The sequence below is a fragment of the Fundulus heteroclitus genome, chromosome 17 (genome assembly GCF_011125445.2).
Source record: "Fundulus heteroclitus isolate FHET01 chromosome 17, MU-UCD_Fhet_4.1, whole genome shotgun sequence".
Lineage (NCBI taxonomy): Eukaryota > Metazoa > Chordata > Actinopteri > Cyprinodontiformes > Fundulidae > Fundulus > Fundulus heteroclitus.
Genome location: NC_046377.1, coordinates 14,280,460 through 14,303,589, shown reverse-complemented (window position 1 = coordinate 14,303,589; position 23,130 = coordinate 14,280,460). Strand labels below are relative to the sequence as shown.

The window sequence follows — 23,130 nt, the reverse complement described above, 5'->3', positions numbered from 1 at the left end:
CAATAATAGTTTATACTTTTCAAACCATAGATATGATTTCTAAACTAAGAGACTGGATTTGCATTTGACAGACAAGTTGTGTATTTGCATTGTATAGAGAGTAAAGTGAGTTATTGAGATTTCTTTTTTATCATTCCCCATCTAAACGTGTGAGTGTGGAGGGTGGGGTGAGATACGAGCATATATAGTTTCCAGAGAAATACAAAATGCTGTTTCAAATATTTCTTTTATTGATCCTAATGCAGAACAAAGTGTTCTTTGGCCCCATAATACAGCAGAACAGTTTCTAAGGCAAGAAACAAGCGGTGTTGCCACAGATAACTCTTTTGAAGATGGGCTGAACAATGAAAACTGAAAAAAAGATAACAAGTTGGATGTGATGATGAATAAAATGTGAACTAATTGTGTCTGGTTTCTCTTACTGCTCCCTCTCTTTGTGTCAGCACAACAAACACCATTAATCTACACAAAGAGAAACAAGTGTATTGGAAAAAGCTGTGCTATATCTATAATGTCTTCTGGGTGATGGATTTTAAATTTAAGTCACACATTTTACCCAATTTATATGAAATCATTTCTCGGTCTTATACATAGCACTACTGTGATCAGCAAAAGCATGATTTACATGTTTTTCAGGAGCTTCAGCGTTTCACCAATTTCTTCAACCAAGCAACACCGTGCTTTGCTTATTTCTTTACTGAAATAAAAAACACCTTTTTTTTTGGAAGAAACCTTTTTAAAGCGAGGTTTCCACGCCAGTTCGACATCTAATTTACTTTTTCCCGGGCTTTTGTGGAACTGTCAGGAACTGATGTAGGATCCTGTAAATTGCAGTTGTCAGAAATTCAGTCTTTCCTTGTTTTTGCGAGGCTGGGTGTCTTCACTTGCAGCAGGCTTTCTTTTTAATGGGCTGAGCACTCAGGTTGACTGTTGTGTCTCTTACCGTGTCCTCCTGCTCCATTAAAACTCTAAAAGACAGAGAGGGAAGAGGGAAAGGAGGGGATGCTGAATGAGTCAAAAGTGCTGCCACCATCAGATGTATCACCTCTGATGACAACTGGAATATATATATGTATTTTTTTCTTATTTGATCCAGCTTAACCTGAACAACAGGTATATAAAAAAAGCCGATTAAAAGTTGCAATCTTACCTGGCCAGGTGAGTCAGGGACTCTGTTACATTTTTGCCGGTGTACGCACTGACCTCAAAGAACATCACCTTATTTTCCTACTCGACACAGGCACAGAAAGATGTAAAAGACAAAAAAAAAACTGTAACAATTGTCTATATTTTATATACAGATAAAAAAGTATTATATTACAATGATTATTACGTTAAAAATCAGCTTAAGTTAGTAACTGTATTATCTTGAAGACATGGCAAGACTTACAAAAGCTAGTTGCTCTGCCTGTTTAAAAGACACCTCCCTCCCTCTGGCTATGTCCATTTTGTTGCCAAGCAGTAGAATGGGTATCCCTTCACCTGCTACTTCCTGTGGGGAAAATGGGTACACTTGTCACTTTCCAGGGCATTATTTATGTTAAATGGATGAGATTCAATAAAAGCTAGAGCTGGAAAAGGCTGTGTCCTAACCCTAACCACCTCACTACGATTCTTCCCAGACCGTATCCATAGGAAGTAGGTTGGGGCTGTTTGCAAGTGTAGAAAATGTGTCGGCATGAAGGCAAGAAGGTATAATCTAGTTTATTCTATTAAAAATGTATTGCTATTCATCAGAATAATTAATGAAGTAGAATATTATACGACTAATAAATGTATGTTCAATTCAATTCAATTTTATTTATATAGCGCCAAATCATGAAACATGTCATCTCAAGACACTTTACAAAGTCAAGTTCAATCATATTATACAGATTGGGTCAGATTATACAGATTGGTCAAAAAGTTCCTATATAAGGAAACCAGTTGATTGCATCAAACTGGTTGTTCTAAATATTAGATCATGTTAATTGTTTTAATTTGAAATATTTGTATTAGTATGTTCATTTTGCAGCTGTGACATTTATACTGAAAGATCGTGAAAATGCCCTAGCGGCTCATTCCATTAAGAGCTAGAATTGGCCAACTTTTTCTAAGGTTTGGATAATGTGACATCAACTTGTAATCCATGATCAGACATGGTTTCAATATGTGATCAAGACAGTTTAAACAAAAAGTGATACCCACCAGTAAAACATAGGAATTCCTTTTGCCAGTGGGCGAGGCTAGATTTAGGTCCGAAAAATCAACAGATTTGTTACAGATTAGATTACGGTGACACAAGGAAACCTTGATGATGCCCAGATCTCTTTAATATTTTTTTTCTTCTACGTTTAGGTGAACAAAATATGGAGGGCTTTCAAATTTTCAAGTGGCTACTTTGGAGGAATCTTCTCTTAATGTTTTTTTTTTAAACCTAAAATATTCTAATTTCAACGAGGGCCAACGTGTATAAAAGGTTTTCCTGATTTTTGTACATGATTATTCCCAGAAAAATCTTACAGGTTAAGTCTGTAACTATCATTGAAAATTAGTTTATCAACACATGCTATTTAAATGCTATTAGTGTATTAATCCTTGATTCAGGACCCAAAACATTTTCTGTAATCATCTTCTGAGCAATCAAACCTCAAATTCCTCTATAAGTTCAGACAAATATTAACCACAATAAGGACCAATCGCTTTGAATAACCTGCAAACAACATTAAATCAAAACTAAGAGAATTAAAAACAGCTTCTTTCCAATAGCTGTAAGAACTATCGCCCCCTGCTGGCAAGTCTGTGGTCTGTTTACGTGCCACACACACTACTGGTAATTAGTATTGCGCAATGCCATTTTTTGGCCCCGATACCCGATACCTGGCTGTGCAGTATCGGCCGATACCGATACCATACCGATACCATTACTTTGAAATGTATGTGTGTGTGTATATATGAAGAACTGCATACTACGTGGATGTAAAATAATTGCTATCATGGCTTTGTCAAACTGCTACCTTGTTAAAGCAGGAAAAAGACTAATACAAAGTGAACCCAGTAAAACTAGTGAGTGTCGGGAGAGAGAAGGCTGCGTTCAAGTGACATACAAACATCAAAATGGTATCTGTGACCTATTTGTTGGTACTCGCCGATACCGATACCACCATTTTAGTGCGGTATCGGTGCCCCGGCCGATACTGGTATCGGTATCGGTGCAACACTACTGGTAATGCCTGTTTGCACACTCTAATTTCTCAGGGAATGTCAGGTTGCACAGTTCTGTAAATGAAGGCTTCACACTACTGCACAGTATCTACTGCGGACACGAGTGCATAATGGAGTGAGCGTTGAGTGATTCATTCATGCAACAACACAGTAATTTGTATCATTTGCAAAAGAATTATATCAGACTTTGTGGACTAGGATACGAATCTTATCAGACCCTAAAGATTATTTGCATACTTTAAGCTTCCCAGGAAGTGTGTTGGTCTGTGCAATCAACTGATTTAATTTATTCAATGACTAATACATATGTCATCTGTGGTAGTCACTGTGGTAAAAAATGGCCAGAAAAAGATTCTTGATTCTTGAAATAGAACAACTTTGGAACGTCAGGGTAAGAAACGCAAACCACGCGTCCAACACTTCATTCAGAAATAGGAGGAAAGGATAAAAAACTTAAAAAAAAAAGAACCAGAAAAATCAATTGAGTACAGCTTTACAGGTTAAATATCCCACCTGGACGTTGAGGAGCCAGGGTTTGACAGCTTTGAAGCTCTCCTCCACTGTGACGTCGTACATCAAAACCACGCCATCAGCCTTGCGAAAGAACTGCTTGGTTATGCTGCTGTACCTGTGTAAGGTCAGGAGAAAAATCAGGTACAGTGGTGCAGGGTGGAAACAGTGCATTTGACTTTTACATAAAACATTTGCTAGAATCCATGTTTTCTAATCATCTTCCTGGGAAGGCTGCAGTTCATGAACAGGACATAAATTAATTAACTGCTGATTTTAGCTCCACAGAATATTTTTTGCATCTCGGAATAAACTCACCTTTCCTGACCTGCAGTATCCCAAAGCTGCATTGCTATTTGCATATTTTCCAGTGTTAATGTCTTCACACTGTAGTCAATACCTAATTAAAGAAAAGGATTTGCGTGTATTCCACATTAACATATTAGACCGATGAAACAGTTACATAACAGGGTACACAGTGCTGGCCACGTTTACCGGCTCTTCTGCTAAATATGTATTACAGCAGCAAAATAAAGTCACCTTTCATTTTTTTTAAGAACTTCACATCTCTATATCTCCCGGTACGGCATCAGAATAAGCAATGTAAACAAAAGCTGTTGCCCCAGATAATGGCAAACGTATCCCACAATACATTGCAAAAATCACGCACCCTTTTGAGTCCTGTAAAATAAAACAAAAAAATGCTTCCGTTGCCTTTATTTTAAAGAGACTTTTAGGCAACTGTGCCACCTCTGATTCTCTTAAAAACAAATATAATCAAGATATGATTTATTTCGCCTTACGGAAAAAGCCTAATGAAACTGAAGGATGCTACTGCACCAAAAGATGTAATTATTTCAAGGCTTTTAACAACGACGCTAAGAGATGTGGTGGCCACTGTTTGATTTACAAAAGATTAGTAGCATAAACGGCCGCTAGAGGACCTTAGCATGACACTTGTACCAGAGAAAAGGGAAGGAGTCTTAGTGACGGATGAAAGCAGGCATAAACATTCACAAGAAGTGACTTAATCTCCTGTACAATGCCGTGTCTGGACTCTAAGACAGACAGTGTGACTTCATAAGCCCCTTCATGTGATGCTTAATTCACCCTCAGATCTTCTTTGTTAGCATCTACAGAAGTGCACGTTGCATTTGTTAGTGTTACATTGGCACAGCTGTCCTGTCTACCTTCTTACCCACGGTAGCAGTTGTGGACGGGTGGAAGCGGCCCTCGCAGAAGGAGCGCAGCAGGGACGTCTTGCCCACATTGGAGTTTCCAACCAGGACGACCTTAAACAGGCGGTCGGGGGCAAACACGGCTCTCTCTTTTGTTTTCTGGGGATAAAATGTGTTTTTTTGTTGTGTGTGCAAACTACAGAAGCTGCAACTTTAGGAGAAAGTTGAAGCTGCACTGCAAAAATAGAACTAAAAACAAGTAAAATTTTCTTGAAATGAATGTATTTACCCTTGATTAGAGCAGGTAAATAAGACTATTTGCCAATGGAATAAGATTTTAGCACTTAAAATAGGAAGATTTCATCTCCATTTTCTTATTTCAAGTGCAGTATATCTAATTATCTTATTTTAGGGGTAAAAAATACCCATTCCATTGGCAAATAATATTATTTACCTGCTCAAATCAAGGGTAAATACATTCATTTCAAGAACATTTTATTTATGTTTAGTAATCTTTTTGCAGTGTGTGGACTTACTAGTTGGGCCTCCTTCCCAACAGGCCGGCATCTCGGAGCCCCTGGATTCTCCTTTACTCGCGTAAAGCGGGATTCCTTTGCGGGAGCTTCAGTAGAAACAGTGGCAATGGGTCTTGAGTGAAGCGTGGCAATGAGATCCGTACCTGTGGCAGCACTCGACTCAGCGTCACTGTGCGCTTCCTCTTCATCCTCCTCTTCTTCCTCGCTGAGCTGGTGCAGTAATGGTTGGGGACCACCTTGAAGCAGGTGAGGCAGGTGGTCTTCCTCAATCGAGATGACCCTGCGAAGGGGCCAGCTGTCGGGTGACGCTTCAAGCACCTCCTCCCCTACCCCCGTCTTCCTCTCAGACCCCCCTCTCTTTGATCTCCCGCCGCTTTTCACCGTCACCTTCTTGGTCGCAGCGTTTTTGGCGGAGGCCCTCCTGGGCCTTGGCCTCACGTCCTGTACTTTAGCTTGAGCTGGGCTGACACTCCCATTGGCTAAGGCCGAGGTGGTCTTCCCTGCAGGCCGCTGCTTACATGCAGCGGTGGTGGCAGAAGCTCTGGGGGCGTCGTCTTCACTACAGGAGGAGGAAGCGGCAAACACGATTTGAAGGTGCTCTGTGGGCAAGGCCTCAAGAGACTGGAAGGAGCCTTCCACCGACAGAGGCTCGCTTTGGGAACAGAGGAGAAACGGAGGATACGCTGAGTTGACTGGCACAGATATCCGCAAAGCCCTCATAAGCTTCTGATCTACATTTGGAAGAAATCTTGTTTAAACTAAATTGCTAATGTGGTTAATTTTCATTTCAAAACCGTTTTCCTCTGTTTTTCCTCAGTTTTTACAGAGTCTCGTGTGCGTTCTTCTCACGTTTTTCTGGTACAACCACAAACGTCGATCTTTTTTTGTTGTTGTGATTTTAGACCAACACAAAATATTGCATAATTCTGAAGTGGCAGAAATTTTATATATAGCTTTTTTAATAATAATAATCATAAAAACAAAATTCCACTGGATTTTATTTAGGGCAATCGGAGCAAGAGTGGCTGAATACAAATGCATTCGTTATGTATCCGTTATGTTTTATGGTCTCTCACATCCAACCATAGTAAAGTAAATTGAGGTTCATAACACGTAATGTAAAGAACATGTAGAAAAGTTGCAATTCAGTCTACCATATATATTTAATGTTTTGCATCAGAGTATAGAAACTCTTGTTTGCACAGAAAACTGCATCAAAGGAGTGAGTTCTGTTATCTTACTCATATGATGATAAGTTAATTACCTTCTTGTCTGTTGGCTGGTGTGGTCGAACAAGTCTGCCACGTCCGCCCTCTGCTTCTGCGTCTTTCTGACTGAGGCTGGCGGCTTGTTTAGAGAGAGGACAAGGTTGGCAAGTTCATCTTCAATCTGCCCGGTCATGTGAAGATGTTTTAAAGCGGTAACTTACTACACTGCAGCATATGTCTCGCTCGTCCTTTAGGTGTTTGTTCATCTCCCTGGAACGGACATGGGAAAATGCTTTTATCTAGTGAAGTCAGACATATTGAAAGAAAAAAGATTCAAAAATCATTTTGGGCATTGTTTATCTTACCTGAGGAGATCGAGCTGCTTCATGAGGCATTGCTTCTCCCTCTGAAGGCCTTCGGTTATTCTGTACATTTCCCTGAAACAAGACAAACAACAAATTAATCAACAACAACAACAAAAAAAAAAATCCAGATTTACCATACGATCAACCTTTGAGCATAAAAAGTTTCCACCCACATCTCTTTCTCCTGCTGCAGCCTGGCGGCCTGTTCCTGCAGCCTGGCCAGCTGCTCCTGGGCCAGAGAAAGCTCCTGGCTGGTGTTCTCCAGCGCTCTGGACAGCTCCTCGTTGGTCATTTTCAGCTTCACGTTCTCCACGTGGCTCTCCTGCCTCTCGCTGCTCAGCTCACAGCACTGGAGCTCTAACTGCCAAAAGTGTTTTTTTTTTGTTGTTTTTTTTTCATATTTATGCAGACGTTTCTACAATAATATCAAATTATCTGTAGGTAAAAATACAACAGATCATGCCGTTGTGCTCTCTGTTGCTCGCGGTCTTACCAGGGGGGTGAGCAAAACAATATACAAAAGCAGTTTTTTTTTATTTTCCAACAGCAGTAGTTATGATATTTAAATCTGTCTTATGAAGGATCGATCTGCTTGGATTAATCTCCTCCCCTAGGCAAACAAAAGTACCAGTGAGTCATGGATTGTAACCTCAGTTTTGTTAAAAAAAGAAGAGTCCTTTACTGAGAGCCGGTTAATTCTAATTGAACCAGAAAAAAAAGGGAAATAAATCCTGTGTAATTCATTACCAGCGTTTTTTTTTTATATTTTTATATCACCAAATGTAAATTTACAGAAAAACAAAAGCATAAAACGTACAACTATCAACATGTGATGAGTTTGATACAGATTTTTGTCAAACACTTTATCACACTGAGATCCGGATGTCAAAGCTATCCAGCCCTACCCAAAGAGGACAGTGATGTTGAGGGGGGAAGAGATATAATTTGCCGTTTGTTTGGAGGGCTTTTGAGGTTTTAAATATCTACCTAACACAGTGATTTGTTGTCTTCCCTTTTTCTGCACAGATATGCCAAATTACTATGTGCCCCATTTCTGCTCAAAAACCCAGGAAATGGAAATAAAGTGGCACCGTTCCCAAGGACAACATGGTGTGGCCATGGTTTGCAGCTCTGGGGCACTCAGAAAGTCTGTCCTGGCCATTTCTTCCTGTTTTTTTAACCAGTTTTTCATCTTTAGATTTTGTCTCCCCTCTTAGAGTCCAGGACTGTTACCCCTTTAGCAGATGCAGCCTTGGCAGTCCTTAAATCAATGCTGCTTATTTGCACATTCCATCAGTAGAGATTGCACAAACCCCCTCCCATGGTTGTCCTCAGTGTATGAAAATATGACACAAAGTTGTGATCTGATCAAAGCTTCTGATCTGGTGCATCTGGAAAGGGCTTTTATTGGATGAACATGCTGCTTCTGAATTGGATTATTCTGCACAACACAGAAAGTCTTTAAAATATAGTCTTCAATTCACGAAAATTTTTCATGCAGTTGGACCAGCTCTGGACCAGAGATGGGTCTTGTGTGGGGCTCCACTCGAGCAAAAACTGCCACTACTTGCTCGCCTCAGCAGCACAAGCTTGCTCCTACATTTTACATAAACTGACATTTGTAATACCTAGAGATTAATACATAAGGTACCAACTTACTTGCTTCTGTTTCTGGAAGAGCTGTTCCAGCTCGTTCTCCTTGGAAAACAGCTGGTGCTCCAGCTCCTGGCTGCGCACCTGAAGGCGCTCAGAGTCCTGAAGGCCAACAGGTAAATGCTAGGTGGTCAGAGAGCTAAGAGTAGCTAACAAGATAAAGACACCCTAAAAGGCATGCACCAATAAAAAGCAACAAGCTATACATGAAAAATCACCCTGTGCAGTCTATTCTGCTATAAACACTGTATGTGTGGTTTCTTATTATGATCATAAATGATCTTCATATAATTTTAAGACAGTTGGAGACTTAAATCAGTTTAAATAATTGAATATAAATTTTTTTTAGTACATATGTTTTCTCTGCACTAAGAATGATGTCAATTTGAACTGAACAGCAAATCATTTCTTCCTTCTTTTGGTTACTAAAGGAGAAGTCGGTTGACTTGACAGCTTATTTCTCTGTATTTGAGCTTCTCTACCCGCAGCAGAAGTCTGTCTTTTTCATTCTTGATCTGCGCCTCCATCTCTTCGTACAGGTGCCGGATCTCGCTGTCATGCGTCGCTGCCTTCCTGGAATGAAGACACAACTATAGTTATCTTGGACTGCATCAAAGTAAAACACAATTAAAAAAAAAAACTGTTCTCTAGGCTGTGCTTGAGGTTATATTATTTCCACTTTAAGTATTAATAATTACCTCCACACACTAGGGAGAAAAAAAAAGCACTATAAACAGAAACATGCCTTAATACAAGTACCGAATGCTGGAATTAACACAACTTTGGGGGAAAAAAAAGGACCTAAACAGCTAATTAGCGAAGTGTGAAAAAGGAGAAGCTGCAGAAGACCATGTGTTGCCGTGAGATTTTTCTATACACCGCTGTTTTACATATTCCCTTTTCTCACCAAGAACATTTTGTTCTGTTAACCAGAAATGAAGGAGTGAATGTAGTGATTTTTAGATAGCTTTTGCCACACATTCTGGATTATCAACACGTATCTGCAATTCCAATAGCCAAACGTACATTCACACTCAATTTATGGTTCATTTGACAAATTCCTTGTGAACCCACACTAATAATCGGCGAAGTAGCAGTAAAGGATCCAGATGTTTTTTGTTTTTTTAACCAAAGGAATTATAATTGTGATATATCTATAGAAGCCTTTTTCCCCTTGTTTTCCTTTAAAGGATATGCAAATGGCTTCATAGTAAAATAATAAAAATGAAAGAAAACTTTCTTACCTCTGCAGGGCGCTTTCCATCTCCCTTTTTTCCTGGTGGGCCTCTTTGATCTGGAAGGTTACCCTGGCCAGAAATTCCTCAAAGTTTGACAGAAGGTGAGGCTCGTCTCGCCTGAGCTGGGCCCAAAGGCTGCGCACCTCTCCTGGACTGGGGAAGAGGGATTTGCTAAATGTACTTGGACATGATGGGATATGTATATATATAAAAAAAAAAGCATAACAGCAGCAAAAAAATAACAAAAACAAACTTACTCCTCAAACACGTTACTTGCTCCAAGACTTTCCAGCAGCATGCAGAAGTGCCTCTCCTCTTCGTCCTCGTCCCCTGACAGCCTGGCGTCCCACTGACTCTGATAGAGAGCTTCCTTACCCTTCCAGACCGGCCCCTGGGACGGCGTTTGGTCCGCAGCGACAGAGATTCTGCGACCATGAAGGAACTGACCTGAAGTACGCACAAACAGTTCCATTTTAGGTATGAACGCTGCAGCGTGCGTGTGGTTAATCCATCTTCAAAGCAAATCTGGCATGACTTAATTATGAATGGTCTGTGGATTGCTTAAAACTTATTTAGTCCTAAAACTGATTTTAATTCAGTTTTAGAGGTTAAGTGCTTGGAATGTATCATAAATGATGTTCTTAGAATAAAGCTTCTATCTGAGTTACAATCATTCATCTATCTATTTAGTTTTTGTTTATTCAATTCAATTCAATTCAATTTTATTTATATAGCGCCAAATCATGGAACATGTCATCTCAAGGCACTTTACAAAGTCAAGTTCAATCATATTATACAGATTTGGTCAGATTATACAGATTGGTCAAAAATGTCCTATATAAGGAAACCAGTTGATTGCATCAAAGTCACGACAAGCAGCATTCACTCCTGGGGAAGCGTAGAGCTACAGGGAGAGTCGTCTGCATTGTCCATGGCTTTGCTGCAATCCCTCATACTGAGCAAGCATGAAGCGACAGTGGGAAGAAAAACCACCCATTAACGGGAAGGAAAAACCTCCGGCAGAACCGGGCTCAGTATGAACGGTCATCTGCCTCGACCGACTGGGGGTTACAGAAGACAGAACAGAGACACAACAAGAGAAACAAAAAAGCACAGAAGCACACATTGATCTAGTAATCTGTTCTACATTAGATGGAAGTAGCGGGTGAGCCGTCTTCTCTGGATGATGTCACAGTTAACAGAACGCCAGACCAGGTATACCTACTATGAAGAAAAAGAGAGAGAGCAAAAGTTAAAAGCTGAAATTATGACAGTCATTTCAATGTAATACAATGCAAAACTGGAGAACAGTAGACTGAAGAACAGTAGAAATCAGTAGAGTGAGAAAATTAGACCCTGATGTCCTCCAGCAGCCTAGGCCTATCACAGCACAACTATAGAGATAGCTCAGGGTATGAGCCACTCTAACTATAAGCTTTGTCAAAAAGGAAAGTTTTAACATTAGTCTTAAAAATAGATAGGGTGTCTGACTCACGGACCAAAACTGGGAGTTGGTTCCACAGGAGAGGAGCCTGATAGCTAAAGGATCTGCCTCCCATTCTACTTTTAGAGACTCTAGGAACCACCAGCAGACCTGCAGTCTGAGAGCGAAGTGCTCTGTTAGGAACATACGGGGTAATCAGAGCTCTGATATATGATGGAGCTTGATTATTAAGGGCTTTATACGTTAGAAGGAGAATTTTAAATTCTATTCTTGATTTAACAGGAAGCCAATGAAGGGAAGCTAAAACAGGAGAAATATGATCCCTCTTGTTGATTTTCATCAGAACTCTTGCCGCAGCATTTTGAATCAGCTGAAGACTTCGAACTGCATTTTGTGGACTTCCTGATAGTAAAGAATTACAATAGTCCAGCCTTGAAGTAACAAATGCATGGACTAGTTTTTCAGCATCACTCCTGGACAGAATGTTTCTAATTTTGGCGATATTCCGGAGGTGAAAAAAGGAAACTCTGGAAACCTGTTTAATATGGGATTTAAATGACATGTCTTGGTCGAAAACAACACCAAGATTTTTAACTTTATTACCAGAGGCCAAGTTAATGCCATCCAGATTAAGGGATTGATTAAGAACTTTATTTTTTGAAGACTCTGGCCCAAAGATTACAACTTCTGTCTTGTCAGAATTTAAATGCAGGAAATTTAAAGTCATCCAGCTTTTGATGTCATCAAGACATGACTGTAGTCGAAGTAACTGATTGGATTCATCAGGATTTATGGATAAATATAGCTGAGTGTCATCAGCATAACAGTGGAAATTAATCCCATGCTGTCTGATAATTTTGCCAATCGGAAGCATATATATAGTAAATAGAATTGGTCCAAGGACTGAACCCTGTGGTACTCCACAAGTGACCCTAGAGTTTGAGGAAGATTTATTATTAACATGAACAAACTGGAATCTGTCTGACAGATAAGATTTAAACCAGCCTAATGCTTTTCCCTTAATCCCTACAGTATGCTCAAGTCTTTGTAGGAGAATATTGTGATCAACTGTATCAAATGCAGCACTGAGATCTAACAGGACAAGTATAGACACAAGTCCATTATCTGAGGGCCATGAGAATATCATTGGTGACCTTCACCAGAGCTGTTTCAGTGCTATGATGAGCTCTGAAGCCTGACTGAAACTCCTCAAGTAGGTCATTACTTTGTAAATGTTCACATAGTTGATTAGCAACTACTTTCTCAAGAATTTTAGATAAGAAAAGAAGATTAGATATAGGTCTGTAATTTACTAACTCATCTTGATCAAGAGATGGTTTCTTAAGTAAAGGTTTAATAACAGCTACTTTAAAAGCCTGTGGTACATATCCATTTACCAAGGATAGATTAATCATGTCTAAAATAGGACCACTGATCAGAGGGAATACCTCCTTAAACAACTTGGTTGGGATTGGGTCTAACATACAGGTAGAAGGTTTAGATGAAGCTAAAATTTTAGATAGCTCAGAAAGCTCTACTGCTTTTAAACAGTTCAGACACTGCGCAGGTTCTAAGGATTCCTCCAATGCTGCCTCACTTACTGAGGATGAGGTAATCATGTTTGGGAGGATGCCAATTATTTTATTTTTAATGGAATCAATTTTATTTATGAAGAATCCCATAAAATCATTACTGCTAAGAGCTAAGGGAATGGATGGATCAACAGAGCTGTGGCTCTGGGTAAGTTTGGCAACTGTACTGAAGAGAAATCTAGGATTATTCTTATTCTCCTCAATTAATGATGAAAAATATGCTGCTCTAACTCTGCGAAGGCTCTTGTTATACAACAATAGACTGTTCTTCCAGATTAAGTAGGATTCCTCTTGGTGTGTAGAGCGCCATTTTCTCTCCAATTTCCTAACATTGTGCTTCAAGGAACGCAGCTCTGAATTAAACCAAGGAGCCAGCTTCCTGTGAATAATCACCTTCTTTTTCAAGGGAGCTACATTGTCTAATGCAGAACGCAATGACGAAGTCATACCGTTTACAAAGACATCTATTTGTGAATTGGAAGAAACAACATTGCTGCCATCTACAGGGCATTTCTGCAATACGGAGGATATTAAAAAGGGGACAGACTCTTTAAGTTTTGATACAGCATTATCCGATAAAGATCTACTATAATGGAACCCTCTTTTGGGGGTGGAGAACTCAGTTAGATTAAACTCAAATGTTATTAAAAAATGATCAGATAGGACAGGGTTGTGAGGAAATACTGTTAATTCTTCACAATCAATGCCATATGTCAGCACAAGGTCTAAAGTATGGAGCCAAGAGTGCGTCGGTTTATGCACATTTTGAGCAAAACCAATTGAATCTAGGATAGTTTTAAAGGCTACACTAAGGTTATCGCATTCTGTGTCAACATGGATGTTAAAATCACCCACTATAATAGCCTTATCAGTATTTAACACCAAATCAGATAAGAAATCTGACAACTCATCCAAAAACTGAGTGTAAGGGCCTGCTGGACGATACAAAACAACAAACAGAAGAGGTTTTATTGCTTTGCAGTTTGGATGAGGGAAACTGAGGGTTAAATGTTCAAAAGAACTGTAGTTATTAATTGGCCTGGGACTAATTAATAAATCAGACTGAAAGATGGTTGCCACTCCTCCTCCTCTTCCCACAGATCTGGGAATGTGGAAATTTGAATAATTGGAGGGAGTTGATATATTTTATTGCTACAGTCTACCAGAGCTTTTTTTAAAATCTAAAAGTTGTCATGATGCCATGCAGACCCACAGCATCCCACATCTTCCTTCACACTTACCAATTGTAAGTAGGAATGTTTTTTCCTCCTCAGTCACACCAAACCCACCTTTGATGGATTTTTATTTAAGAAAAATATCTTAATCTTATTGGACGAAAGCACTTTCTTCCGTTAAAGTATAATGATCGTTTAGAGACATGGTGATAAATAAAATGCCTCTGTTAGATTTAACACGGCTGTTTTACCTCCATTACCATCTTCCTCCCTGGGAGGTAGCAAAACAAATAGTAGTTCTTGTCCAGATTAGTAAGCAGGGGCTAAATGAGCTTTAGTGTTATTTCACATTTATACCCAGAGGGCAACAAAATGTCAGGGTGTACCGTTTAGAAACAAGTTTAAGTACAGCTTGCATTAAACAAAAAAATACTTAGCATACATTTCTTTGAAAGGGATTGTTAAGGTTTCCAATAATTGTACTGCTGGTAATGGTTAAATTAAATTATTTCCTAACAGTTTAATTTATTTTAAGGCCATCTGGATGGGTTTAACAGGAGCTCCAATAAGTGTGGCTGGCACGGCACAATTATTTAAGTGCTTTTGTGTGTGAATGTTTCAGATTGCCTCAACGTTGCATTCTGACAGCTTCAATAAAATGCAGCAAATCTTTCTTTGTCAAGTTAAAGTTCTGATTGATTCCTTTACTTTGTGCCAATGTGTCAATTTAATATACAATTTTTATATCAATTTTCTTGTAATTTGCACTTGCAGGCGATGTGGCTTTTATTGTACTCAACTACAGGCTACCCATGAAAAACTAATGAATTAGTGTGCATATTTTCCCATAAAACAACTATCATAGACACATTTCATGGCTCTGTGGGAACTTCACAAGTTCATCCGCTCCAGTTCTAATAAGACCCTAAACTGGACCCTTCTGACGTAGACTGCAGGTGAGGTTTTCGATGGCAGGAAACTCACTGAATCTGGAGGAAAACGCCTCCAGCGTGAGGTAACCAGCACGGTCTGTATCCAGAGACTCAAAGACATCTTCAAGCTCCCCAGCAGAAAGAGGCAGCTCTCTGTGAAGCCTCTGTTGGGAGAACAACACAAGCAAACAGGAGTTCAAAGTGCTGAAGGTGAGGTTTTACCTTTATCTTTATACACTGTTCTTCCTGTGAATGCAGCAAAGTTTAACCATGTAGATGGTGAACATGTGCAAGCTCCCAAACTCACACTAACACACTGTTCCTGGAGACTTCCAAAGCGAACCACTAATAATATTGCACCGGGCTAATGCTATAAAAGCCAAGCTTTTGCATTAGTGGTACTCTTGTGGCACTTCACAGGCTCTTTATGCGCACAGAGAGGGCCATGTGCTTTTTTTTTTTTTTTTTTTTTTTCTTTTACAAGCAACATAAATGGGAGAAAAATGTCCAGAACAGAGCAAGTCAGGTGACACCAACTCTTTCCTGATCCTTAATCGCCATTATTAATGTCAAGTATAATAAACTGTGCCACAGATAGAAGGATGAACCCGTCACCTCTCACAACATTTTAAACATTCTGTAAAAGAAAGGTGCCATCTTAAGCTTCATAAACATTTACTCTTTTACATTTTCTCATGTTACTGCCACAAACCTCAATGTGTACTGCTCAGAAAAATAAAGTGAAGACAAAGAACACAATGTAACTCCAAGCCAATCCCACTTCTGTGAAATTATACTGTCAACTTCAGAAGCAATACTGAGTGACCATCAATGTGAGCTGCTGTTGTGCAAATGGAACAGACAACAGGTGGAAACTAGAGGCAACCAGCAAGACACCTCCAATACAGGAGTGGTTCTGCAGGTGGTGACCACAGACCACTTCTCAGTTCCTCTGCTTTCTGGCTGACGTTTAGGTCACTTTTCAATGCTGGCGGTGCTTTCACTCTACTGGTAGCATGAGACAGAGTTTACAACCCATACAGGTGGCTCAGGTAGTGCAGCTAATCCAAGATGGCACATCAATGCAAGCTAAGGCAAGAAGGTTTGCCGTCTGTCAGCGTAGTACAGGACGTCTGGCATTTGCCAGAGAACACCAAGATTGGCAAATTCACCACTGGCTCCCTGTGCTCTTCACAGATGAAAGCAGGTTCACATTGAGCACATGTGACAGAGTCTGGAGACGCCGTGGAGAACGTTCTGCTGCCTGCAACATCCTCCAGCATGACTGGTTCACAGTGGGTCAGTAATTTCTTTGTGCTCGCCAGAGGTAGTCTGACTGCCATTAGGTACAGAGATGAGATCTTCTGACCCATTGTGAGACCAGATGCTGGTGCGGTTGGCCCTGGGTCCTCCTAATGCAAGACGATGCTGGACCTCATGTGGCTGGAGTGTGTCAGAAGTTCCTGCAAGATGAAGGCATTGATGCTATGGACCGGCCCGCCCATTCCCCAGACCTGAATCCTATTAAGCACATCTGGGACATCAAGTCTCCATCCTCCAATGCCACGTTGCACCAGACTGTCCAGGAGTTGGCGGATGCGTTAGTCCAGGTCTGGGAGAAGATCCATCAGGAGACCATCCGCACCTTCATCAGGAGCATGCCCAGGTGTTGTAGGGAGGCCATACAGGGGCATGGAGTCAAGACACGCTACTTTAACTTTGTGTGGTGACCAGATTTATCTAAAAACCAGGGATGTCTCTGATTTTGTCTTATGTCGACGCCTGGTTTGTTTTGCCCAATCTGTAACTCCGACGGGGTGGGAAGGTTCTTTTTGCTCAGTTCTTCTACGTCGGGACAGCGGCAGGACCTGATAAATACGTGTTGTTGCGTTCAAGTTGTTTTACTCCATTATGATACACTTAAATCGGGCACATTTCTGGGGGCAGCTTTTGCCAGAAACGGGTTATCCAAAACGGTTACTGCCCCCGGAAATCTGGGTTATCTGGTCACCTTAGTGTGGCTCCAAATCCAGACCTCCAAGGGTTAACAAATTTGATTTCAATTAAGACTTTTTATGTGATTTTGTTGTCAACACATTCATCTATGTAAAGAGCAAAGTATTTGATGAGAATATTTCATTCATTCACATCTAAGAAGTTATTTTAGTGCTCCCTTTATTTTTTTGAGCAGTATATTTTATCGGAGTTTTGTGAGATACACCTGAATACGTATTGAAAACCTGTAAAACGGGACAAAATCGATTGATTTAAGACAAAGTTTTACAAATACGAATCTGAAAGGTATGTTTGTGTTCAGGCCTCCTGCCTTTGACACCCATAAATACAATCTAGTGCAACCAACTGCCTTCAGATCCCCAATTACTAAAAATACATACATTTTTGCATAATTTAAACTCAGCACAAGTCCATTGAAGACATGGGGTGAATCTTGTTTAGGGTTATAAAGTTTTTGTACATTTCTTTGAAAAAAATCTTAATATATAGCATGTTTCCTTCCAATACACAAATAGAATCAACTTTGTGTTGATTTATCACCTAAAATCCCAATAATATACACCATTTGTTGACAAAATGTCACTGTTTAAAGAGCATGAATACTTTACCCAGACATAAATATAATAGATCAGCTAAATTTCTGACCCTATCTGAGATTTTCCAAAGTTTACAATCAAATCACTATTTTTTTTTAGGATACTTTGAACGTCAGGTGTGCGTCACAAAAACCAACGTTTCGGTTAAAACACAAACACGCAGCTCTAACCCTCATATCAGTGCGGGTGATGAAGCCTTTCCCCTCCACGTCGCACGTCTGAAAGAACTCCTTGGTCTTATCCAGCAGGGCGACGTGACCCCACTCCGATCCCCTCCGTCCACAGCCGTTCACCCTGCCTTCTTCCTCCGCCATGCCAGCCACCCTTCAGCTACACGGTGTGTGTGGCAGTGTTAGGTGGCGTGTACATCAGTGGCAGTGGTGAAAAAAAAATATAAAAAATCCTCTTCACTGGTTTTCTATACAACCCCCTGAGGCCTTTACAGTCACCATGACCGTGGAGGTGGAAAGCAGCACCAGAATGATGAGACAAGTTGTGAATGCGCTCCAAACTACGAACAAAAAAAAAAAAGCAACAGATGTCAGGTTTCATTTTTGCCCTATGTCTTGCTACAGTATTGAGAAAGGTGGATTTCTTTCAAAAGGCAAAGATAAATGTGGTGAAGTAAGTGTGCGGCTGTAGAGCATTTCCCTTTTTTCTTTTTCAAAACCAGAAACATGTGAATGCCGTATGTATTCACACGGTATGTAAATGCCGTGTGAGAGATTCTATTCATGCCCCAACATACAGAACACGATTTCTCAACAGATGTAGCGCCTCTGCTTTCAAACAAGCGTTTTTAAATCACACCTTTGCTTTGCGAAGTTGTTCTGCATGATCAGTTCAGGGAGGGGAGTGTTGTCTCACTAGTTCTACTGAGCGTTTAAAACTCACAAACCAACGTAAGGCACGCACTTGGACTTATTTAAGAGAAACGTTGCTGTCCAGAGAGATGCTCAACTTTACAAAAAACAGGAAAAAGATCAAAACTTAAAAAAAAAAATGGATAAACGAGGTAAATAAAAGTTTGCAAGGAGTCCAGTTTTCAATCTAGACATCAATTATTTCTTCTCACTCCTTCAAGATGGAAAACTCATGTGAAGTCCAATCAGCTTTGAGGAAATAAAACATCTCACCTTCTATGAGTTGTTGGCGCAGTTCTCTCTAATCTTCATATCAACAAGGCTTTGACCGGGTTCTGCATTTAAGAAGTCCTGTCTCAGAGACGACTGCTCAACAAGTCATTCTGCAACCATGTGATGTCATGAGGAAGCGGCCTGAGGCCTTTCAGCCCGAGCCGTCGCCCCCCGCCCCCCGCTGCTCGCTCATAGAGAGAGCTGCAGATTCAACTGTCTCTATAGGCACAACGTGTGCAGAACAGTTAATCTGTATCATGAGAGCTAATTAAAACCTGGGCTGCTGAAATAATAAGGAATTACCGGTAATTAAAAATGGAAAATGAGATAATACATCAACAGTCAACTCGCAAGTTTTTTTTTTCTTCATTTTATTTTATACAGGAAAATTGTTAAAAATAAAATAAAATACAACACTACATCTAACCACACCCAAGAGTGCCATCTTGTGGTTTGACACTACAATAAGCTGTGGTTTGGCAGTCTTGGCTTCCTGCAAAGATGTAAAAGTATTCCTCAATTACAGCTGAAAAAAATTGTCCCTTCAGACAAAAAGAGGGAAAAATCCCAACTCTGCTTCCGGGTTGAAATGGTCGGCAGTCGGGTCACCCAAGCAGAGAAGTCATTTATCAGTTCCTTGGATCTTCTGAAGTAAATACTCTATTTGCACGTTCAAGTTCGGCTGTCCTTTCTTAGTCTTTTTGCTCAGCAACCGGAACGTCTCGATTTTTTTTTGCTTGTACCTCTGAATGGCTTCTTCTCTCTGCTGCTTGTTCTTCAGGTACTCCTGGAATTACATTAGAAACATATTAAAGGAAAACAGTCCCAAAACCTTGGTGCCCTTAAATGACAGGAAACAAGCAAAACAAAGGCTTCACCTCTTTCTTCTGTCTTCGCTTTTCCTGGATTTCCTCAAATTTCTCCTTCGTCTTCTGGTAAGATGTCTTCTTTTGCAATTTCTTTCGCATGCGGTTGCTCATTGGCAAACTAAAAACAAAACAAAATCAAATTCATCTTATTTCTTAAAAACAATTGGAAAAGCAGACATGAAGAACTGTGTACCAATTCTTGACGTAAATTTAAAGCTAAGATAGATAGATAGATAGATAGATAGATAGATAGATAGATAGATAGATAGATAGATAGATATGATTTGGGCAAACTGGCTGTCTTTCTAATATGCTTTATAAATAAAAAGAATTTGGATTTTTAGAGGAACATTTGTGTTTTTTGTGTTCTTTTATCAATTGGTGTAGCAAAAAAATATTTATAAAAAGAGAACTTGGGTGAATTTGTTAAATATGTTGTTTTTAGCCACCGCTGCAATAAATACAAAATAATACAGACATATGGAGATTTTTAAGTCTGTTTCAACCACACACATCAAAGCCAATTTAAACTAGAAACATCGTATTGCTGTGTTTCCGTCAGTTTATATCTTTTAGATACATTTTTATTTGTGGATCTTGTTTGAGGTTAATATTCTGTCTTTCTCCATTAAAACAGCGCTCCAAAACATTGACACCGTACATCTGTTTTTAAGTGAGCAAACTTAGAAATTCAGCAGAGAATCAAATTATTGTTTCGTTTTATTTGTAGAATAAAGATAAGACGTATAATAATAAAAATGTTACGACTGCAATCAAGAATAAATGCTCTAACGCCTGTGAATATTTTACAGTGTTATGGCATAAACAACAGCATCACGTTTTAAATCTTCATTTCCTGACAACACTGAAGAGCAGCTCGTCTTCCTCTGGTGTCAGATAAAAAAAAAAAAAAAAAAAAGTTACCTTTCTGTCTCTGACGTTGTTGTTGTTGGTTCAGGGTTCCCAGAAACAGAACCCAGCTTCTCAGACCCTTCGGTGAAGTTTCCATCAGCAACACCCGCATCCTTTTCATCTTCATCCTCATCCTTCGGCTGCCCCTGGAGCCTCAGTTTCCTCCTGTTCATTCTGTTTGCCGCCGCTTCGTTTCGCAGTTGCTCGGCCTCCGCCAGGTAGAGATGCTTGAGGTGTTCCGGGTACTCCTCCCTATAAACCGCTTTGGCCTCCGGCTTCTTCTTGCGCTCCCGTCGCAGCAGTTTGTTGTACTCATATTTGACTTTCTGCTTCTTCTGAAACGCAAACCCTTGACCTGCGGAGAAAAACAAAAATGTTTCCTCGGGCACACAGACTGAACTGATAGCTTTAAAGCTTGGATCTACACTCAGGAATGTACAGCGCCTAGCAAAAGTATTCACACAGCCGGACTTTTTGGCCTTACATGGTGGTGGCAGCATAGTGATGTGGGGGATGCTTTTTTTCAGCCAAGGGCAGGGAAGGAGGTCAGAGTTGATGTAAACGGAGAAGCTACTTGTAAATACAGGACAATCCTATGAGAGAACCTGCCGGCAGCTGCTAAGGACTTGAGCGTGAGGCAGAGGTTCACCTACTCAGACCTGAACCTCCAAAAGCACCTAAAGACAGTTACAAGGTCGGCTTTCTATCACATGAAGAACAGTTCTAGGATTAAAGGACTGATGTCTCAGCAGGATCTGGAAAAACTAATCCATGCGTTTATTTTTAGTCGAATAGATTACTGCAACGGTGTTTTCACAGGTCTGCCTAAAAAGTGGATCAGACAGCTGCAGCTGATCCAGAACGCTGCTGCCGGCGTCCTCACTAAGACTAAGAAAGTAGAGCACATAACACCAGTTCTAAAGTCCTTACACTGGCTCCCTGTATCTCAGAGAATAGACTTTAAAATACTTCTGTTAGTCTATAAATCCCTAAATGGCTTAGCACCTAAATACATCACAGACTTGTTATCAGTGTATCAACTCTCCAGACCATTAAGGTCTTCTGACTCCAGCCTGCTCTGTATACCTAGAACCAGAACTAAACAAGGAGAAGCAGCATTTAGTTCCTATGCTCCACTTATCTGGAACAAACTTCCAGACAATTGTAAAGGTGCGGAACGCCTGAGTTCCTTTAAATCAAGATTAAAAACACATTTGTTTAGGATTGCCTTCAGCTGTTCTAGTTAACTGAATCACCACTTCTTTGATCTAATTTCTATCTACATTTTATTCCTACTTGCTTTTATTCTGTTTTAATTTGCTATATTTTAAATCATGTAAAGCACTTTGCATTGTCCCTGTACTGAATTGTGCTATATAAATAAATTTGCCTTGCCTTCCAGGAGGACAACCCAAGCTAAACACTCAGCTAGTGCTACAAGGTAAATGTTTTGAGAGGCGTCTCCATCTCCAGTCCTCCACAGGTGGTTTCCTGCAACTTTTAGATGTGCAGATGCTTCAACAAACCTGGATTACAGGCGATCAGGTTCTCCAGAGAGTCATCCAAAATAACCAAATTATTGGACTGAAAGTTGTCTTCAAAACAGAGACATGTAAAAGCTACAGAACACAAGCCCTTGAGGACCCAAGCTGGAAACCCTTGGTTTAGATCAACGTCACCCTTTAGAGAATATGTGGGAAGTCTTGTAAATTTAAGTTTACCTGCATTTTCGACTCTATGTCAGAGAGTTTGAACATTGTGTAAAGATACAAATACAAGTTAATTCATGAAAATACACTGAGGTTTGAAGTTGAAACGTGACAAAATGTGGAGTATGAATAACTTTTGCAAGGCGCCGTATGCAGTTTGCGTCTGATTTTGTAAAATTAGCCTGAATATTCTACATTACTCAATAATTCCTAGCTGATACACTAATATAGCATAGTGAGAGAGACAAAAAATCCCGTGTAAACATAAACCTACCTTCTTTAACGCTGCCTTCAAATACTTTGTTGTGTGGGGTCCACTTCTTCTTCTTCTTCTCGTTTACCCCACCGAACGCCTTTCTTTCTTTCCTAAAATCGCCATCTTTAAATGGAGCTTTGTTGTTTTTCCCTCTCTGGTCTGTCGGAGCCATATCTATATCAAACTCTAAGGACAAACTCGACGTTCATTACTCCCTCATGCTGTTCCAGCTAACTAGAGTCCAGCGGCGTGCTGTTTTCCTGCTGACGCTACGTAGTGACGTAGGGCCAAACCAGGCCTGACGAATCAATTCACGAAAGAACCGTTCTCAAAAAATTAAAATAAACATCTATATTTTAACATATATTTTAGTTACTTGACTAAAATGTAATACACTTAAATACTCTCATGATTTAATACACTATTTTTTGAAATAAAGATTATTGAGTACCTTACCAAAGCTCACCAAAGTTAATGTTTGACAAACGCTATTTACCCCCCTTTTTTTTAGCTTTTTTTTTAGCCTAGGAGAGAATTTATTGCAACATAAATGTTTAAAAAGTGGCATTTTCACACTACATCGGGTCATAAACATGTATGC

General features: G+C 40.0%; 2 protein-coding genes across 2 annotated transcripts; both read right to left on the bottom strand.

The window, feature by feature from the left end:
* Positions 1 to 689: 689 nt before the first annotated feature.
* On the bottom strand, positions 690 to 18,925 carry cracr2ab (calcium release activated channel regulator 2Ab). Its single transcript, XM_012850300.3, has 18 exons — positions 18,784 to 18,925; positions 17,818 to 18,158; positions 15,088 to 15,199; positions 10,150 to 10,339; positions 9,899 to 10,045; positions 9,137 to 9,227; positions 8,661 to 8,756; positions 7,175 to 7,362; positions 7,002 to 7,073; positions 6,858 to 6,906; positions 6,693 to 6,775; positions 5,429 to 5,987; positions 4,913 to 5,051; positions 4,033 to 4,114; positions 3,718 to 3,832; positions 1,391 to 1,492; positions 1,151 to 1,227; positions 690 to 968 (listed from the first exon to the last, which is right to left on the bottom strand). Exons 2-18 carry the CDS (start codon positions 17,959 to 17,961, stop codon positions 881 to 883), a joined length of 2,334 nt encoding a protein of 777 aa, XP_012705754.2. The 5' UTR covers positions 17,962 to 18,158; positions 18,784 to 18,925; the 3' UTR covers positions 690 to 880.
* Positions 18,926 to 19,141: 216 nt separating this feature from the next.
* Positions 19,142 to 22,808, bottom strand: ccdc59 (coiled-coil domain containing 59). The gene is made up of 4 exons (XM_012850312.3): positions 22,548 to 22,808; positions 20,577 to 20,919; positions 19,662 to 19,770; positions 19,142 to 19,570 (listed from the first exon to the last, which is right to left on the bottom strand). The coding sequence occupies exons 1-4, from the start codon at positions 22,699 to 22,701 to the stop codon at positions 19,406 to 19,408; spliced, it is 771 nt and encodes a 256-aa protein (XP_012705766.2). The 5' UTR covers positions 22,702 to 22,808; the 3' UTR covers positions 19,142 to 19,405.
* Between the last annotated feature and the right edge of the window lie 322 nt (positions 22,809 to 23,130).

Bases quoted from the DNA above. Each gene is read 5' to 3' on its own strand.
- cracr2ab (XM_012850300.3), bottom strand. From the start codon at position 17,961: ATGGCGGAGGAAGAAGGCAGGGTGAACGGCTGTGGACGGAGGGGATCG. The intron at 10,340-15,087 runs GTGAGTTTCCTG...TGCGTACTTCAG, and splicing joins GGCGTTTTCCTCCAGATTCA to GTCAGTTCCTTCATGGTCGC. The intron at 1,228-1,390 runs GTAAGTCTTGCC...TGTGTCGAGTAG, and splicing joins AGGCAGAGCAACTAGCTTTT to GAAAATAAGGTGATGTTCTT.
- ccdc59 (XM_012850312.3), bottom strand. From the start codon at position 22,701: ATGGCTCCGACAGACCAGAGAGGGAAAAACAACAAAGCTCCATTTAAA. The intron at 20,920-22,547 runs GTAGGTTTATGT...TTTTCTCCGCAG, and splicing joins TGAAGGCAGCGTTAAAGAAG to GTCAAGGGTTTGCGTTTCAG. The intron at 19,571-19,661 runs GTGAAGCCTTTG...ATGTAATTCCAG, and splicing joins AGCGAAGACAGAAGAAAGAG to GAGTACCTGAAGAACAAGCA.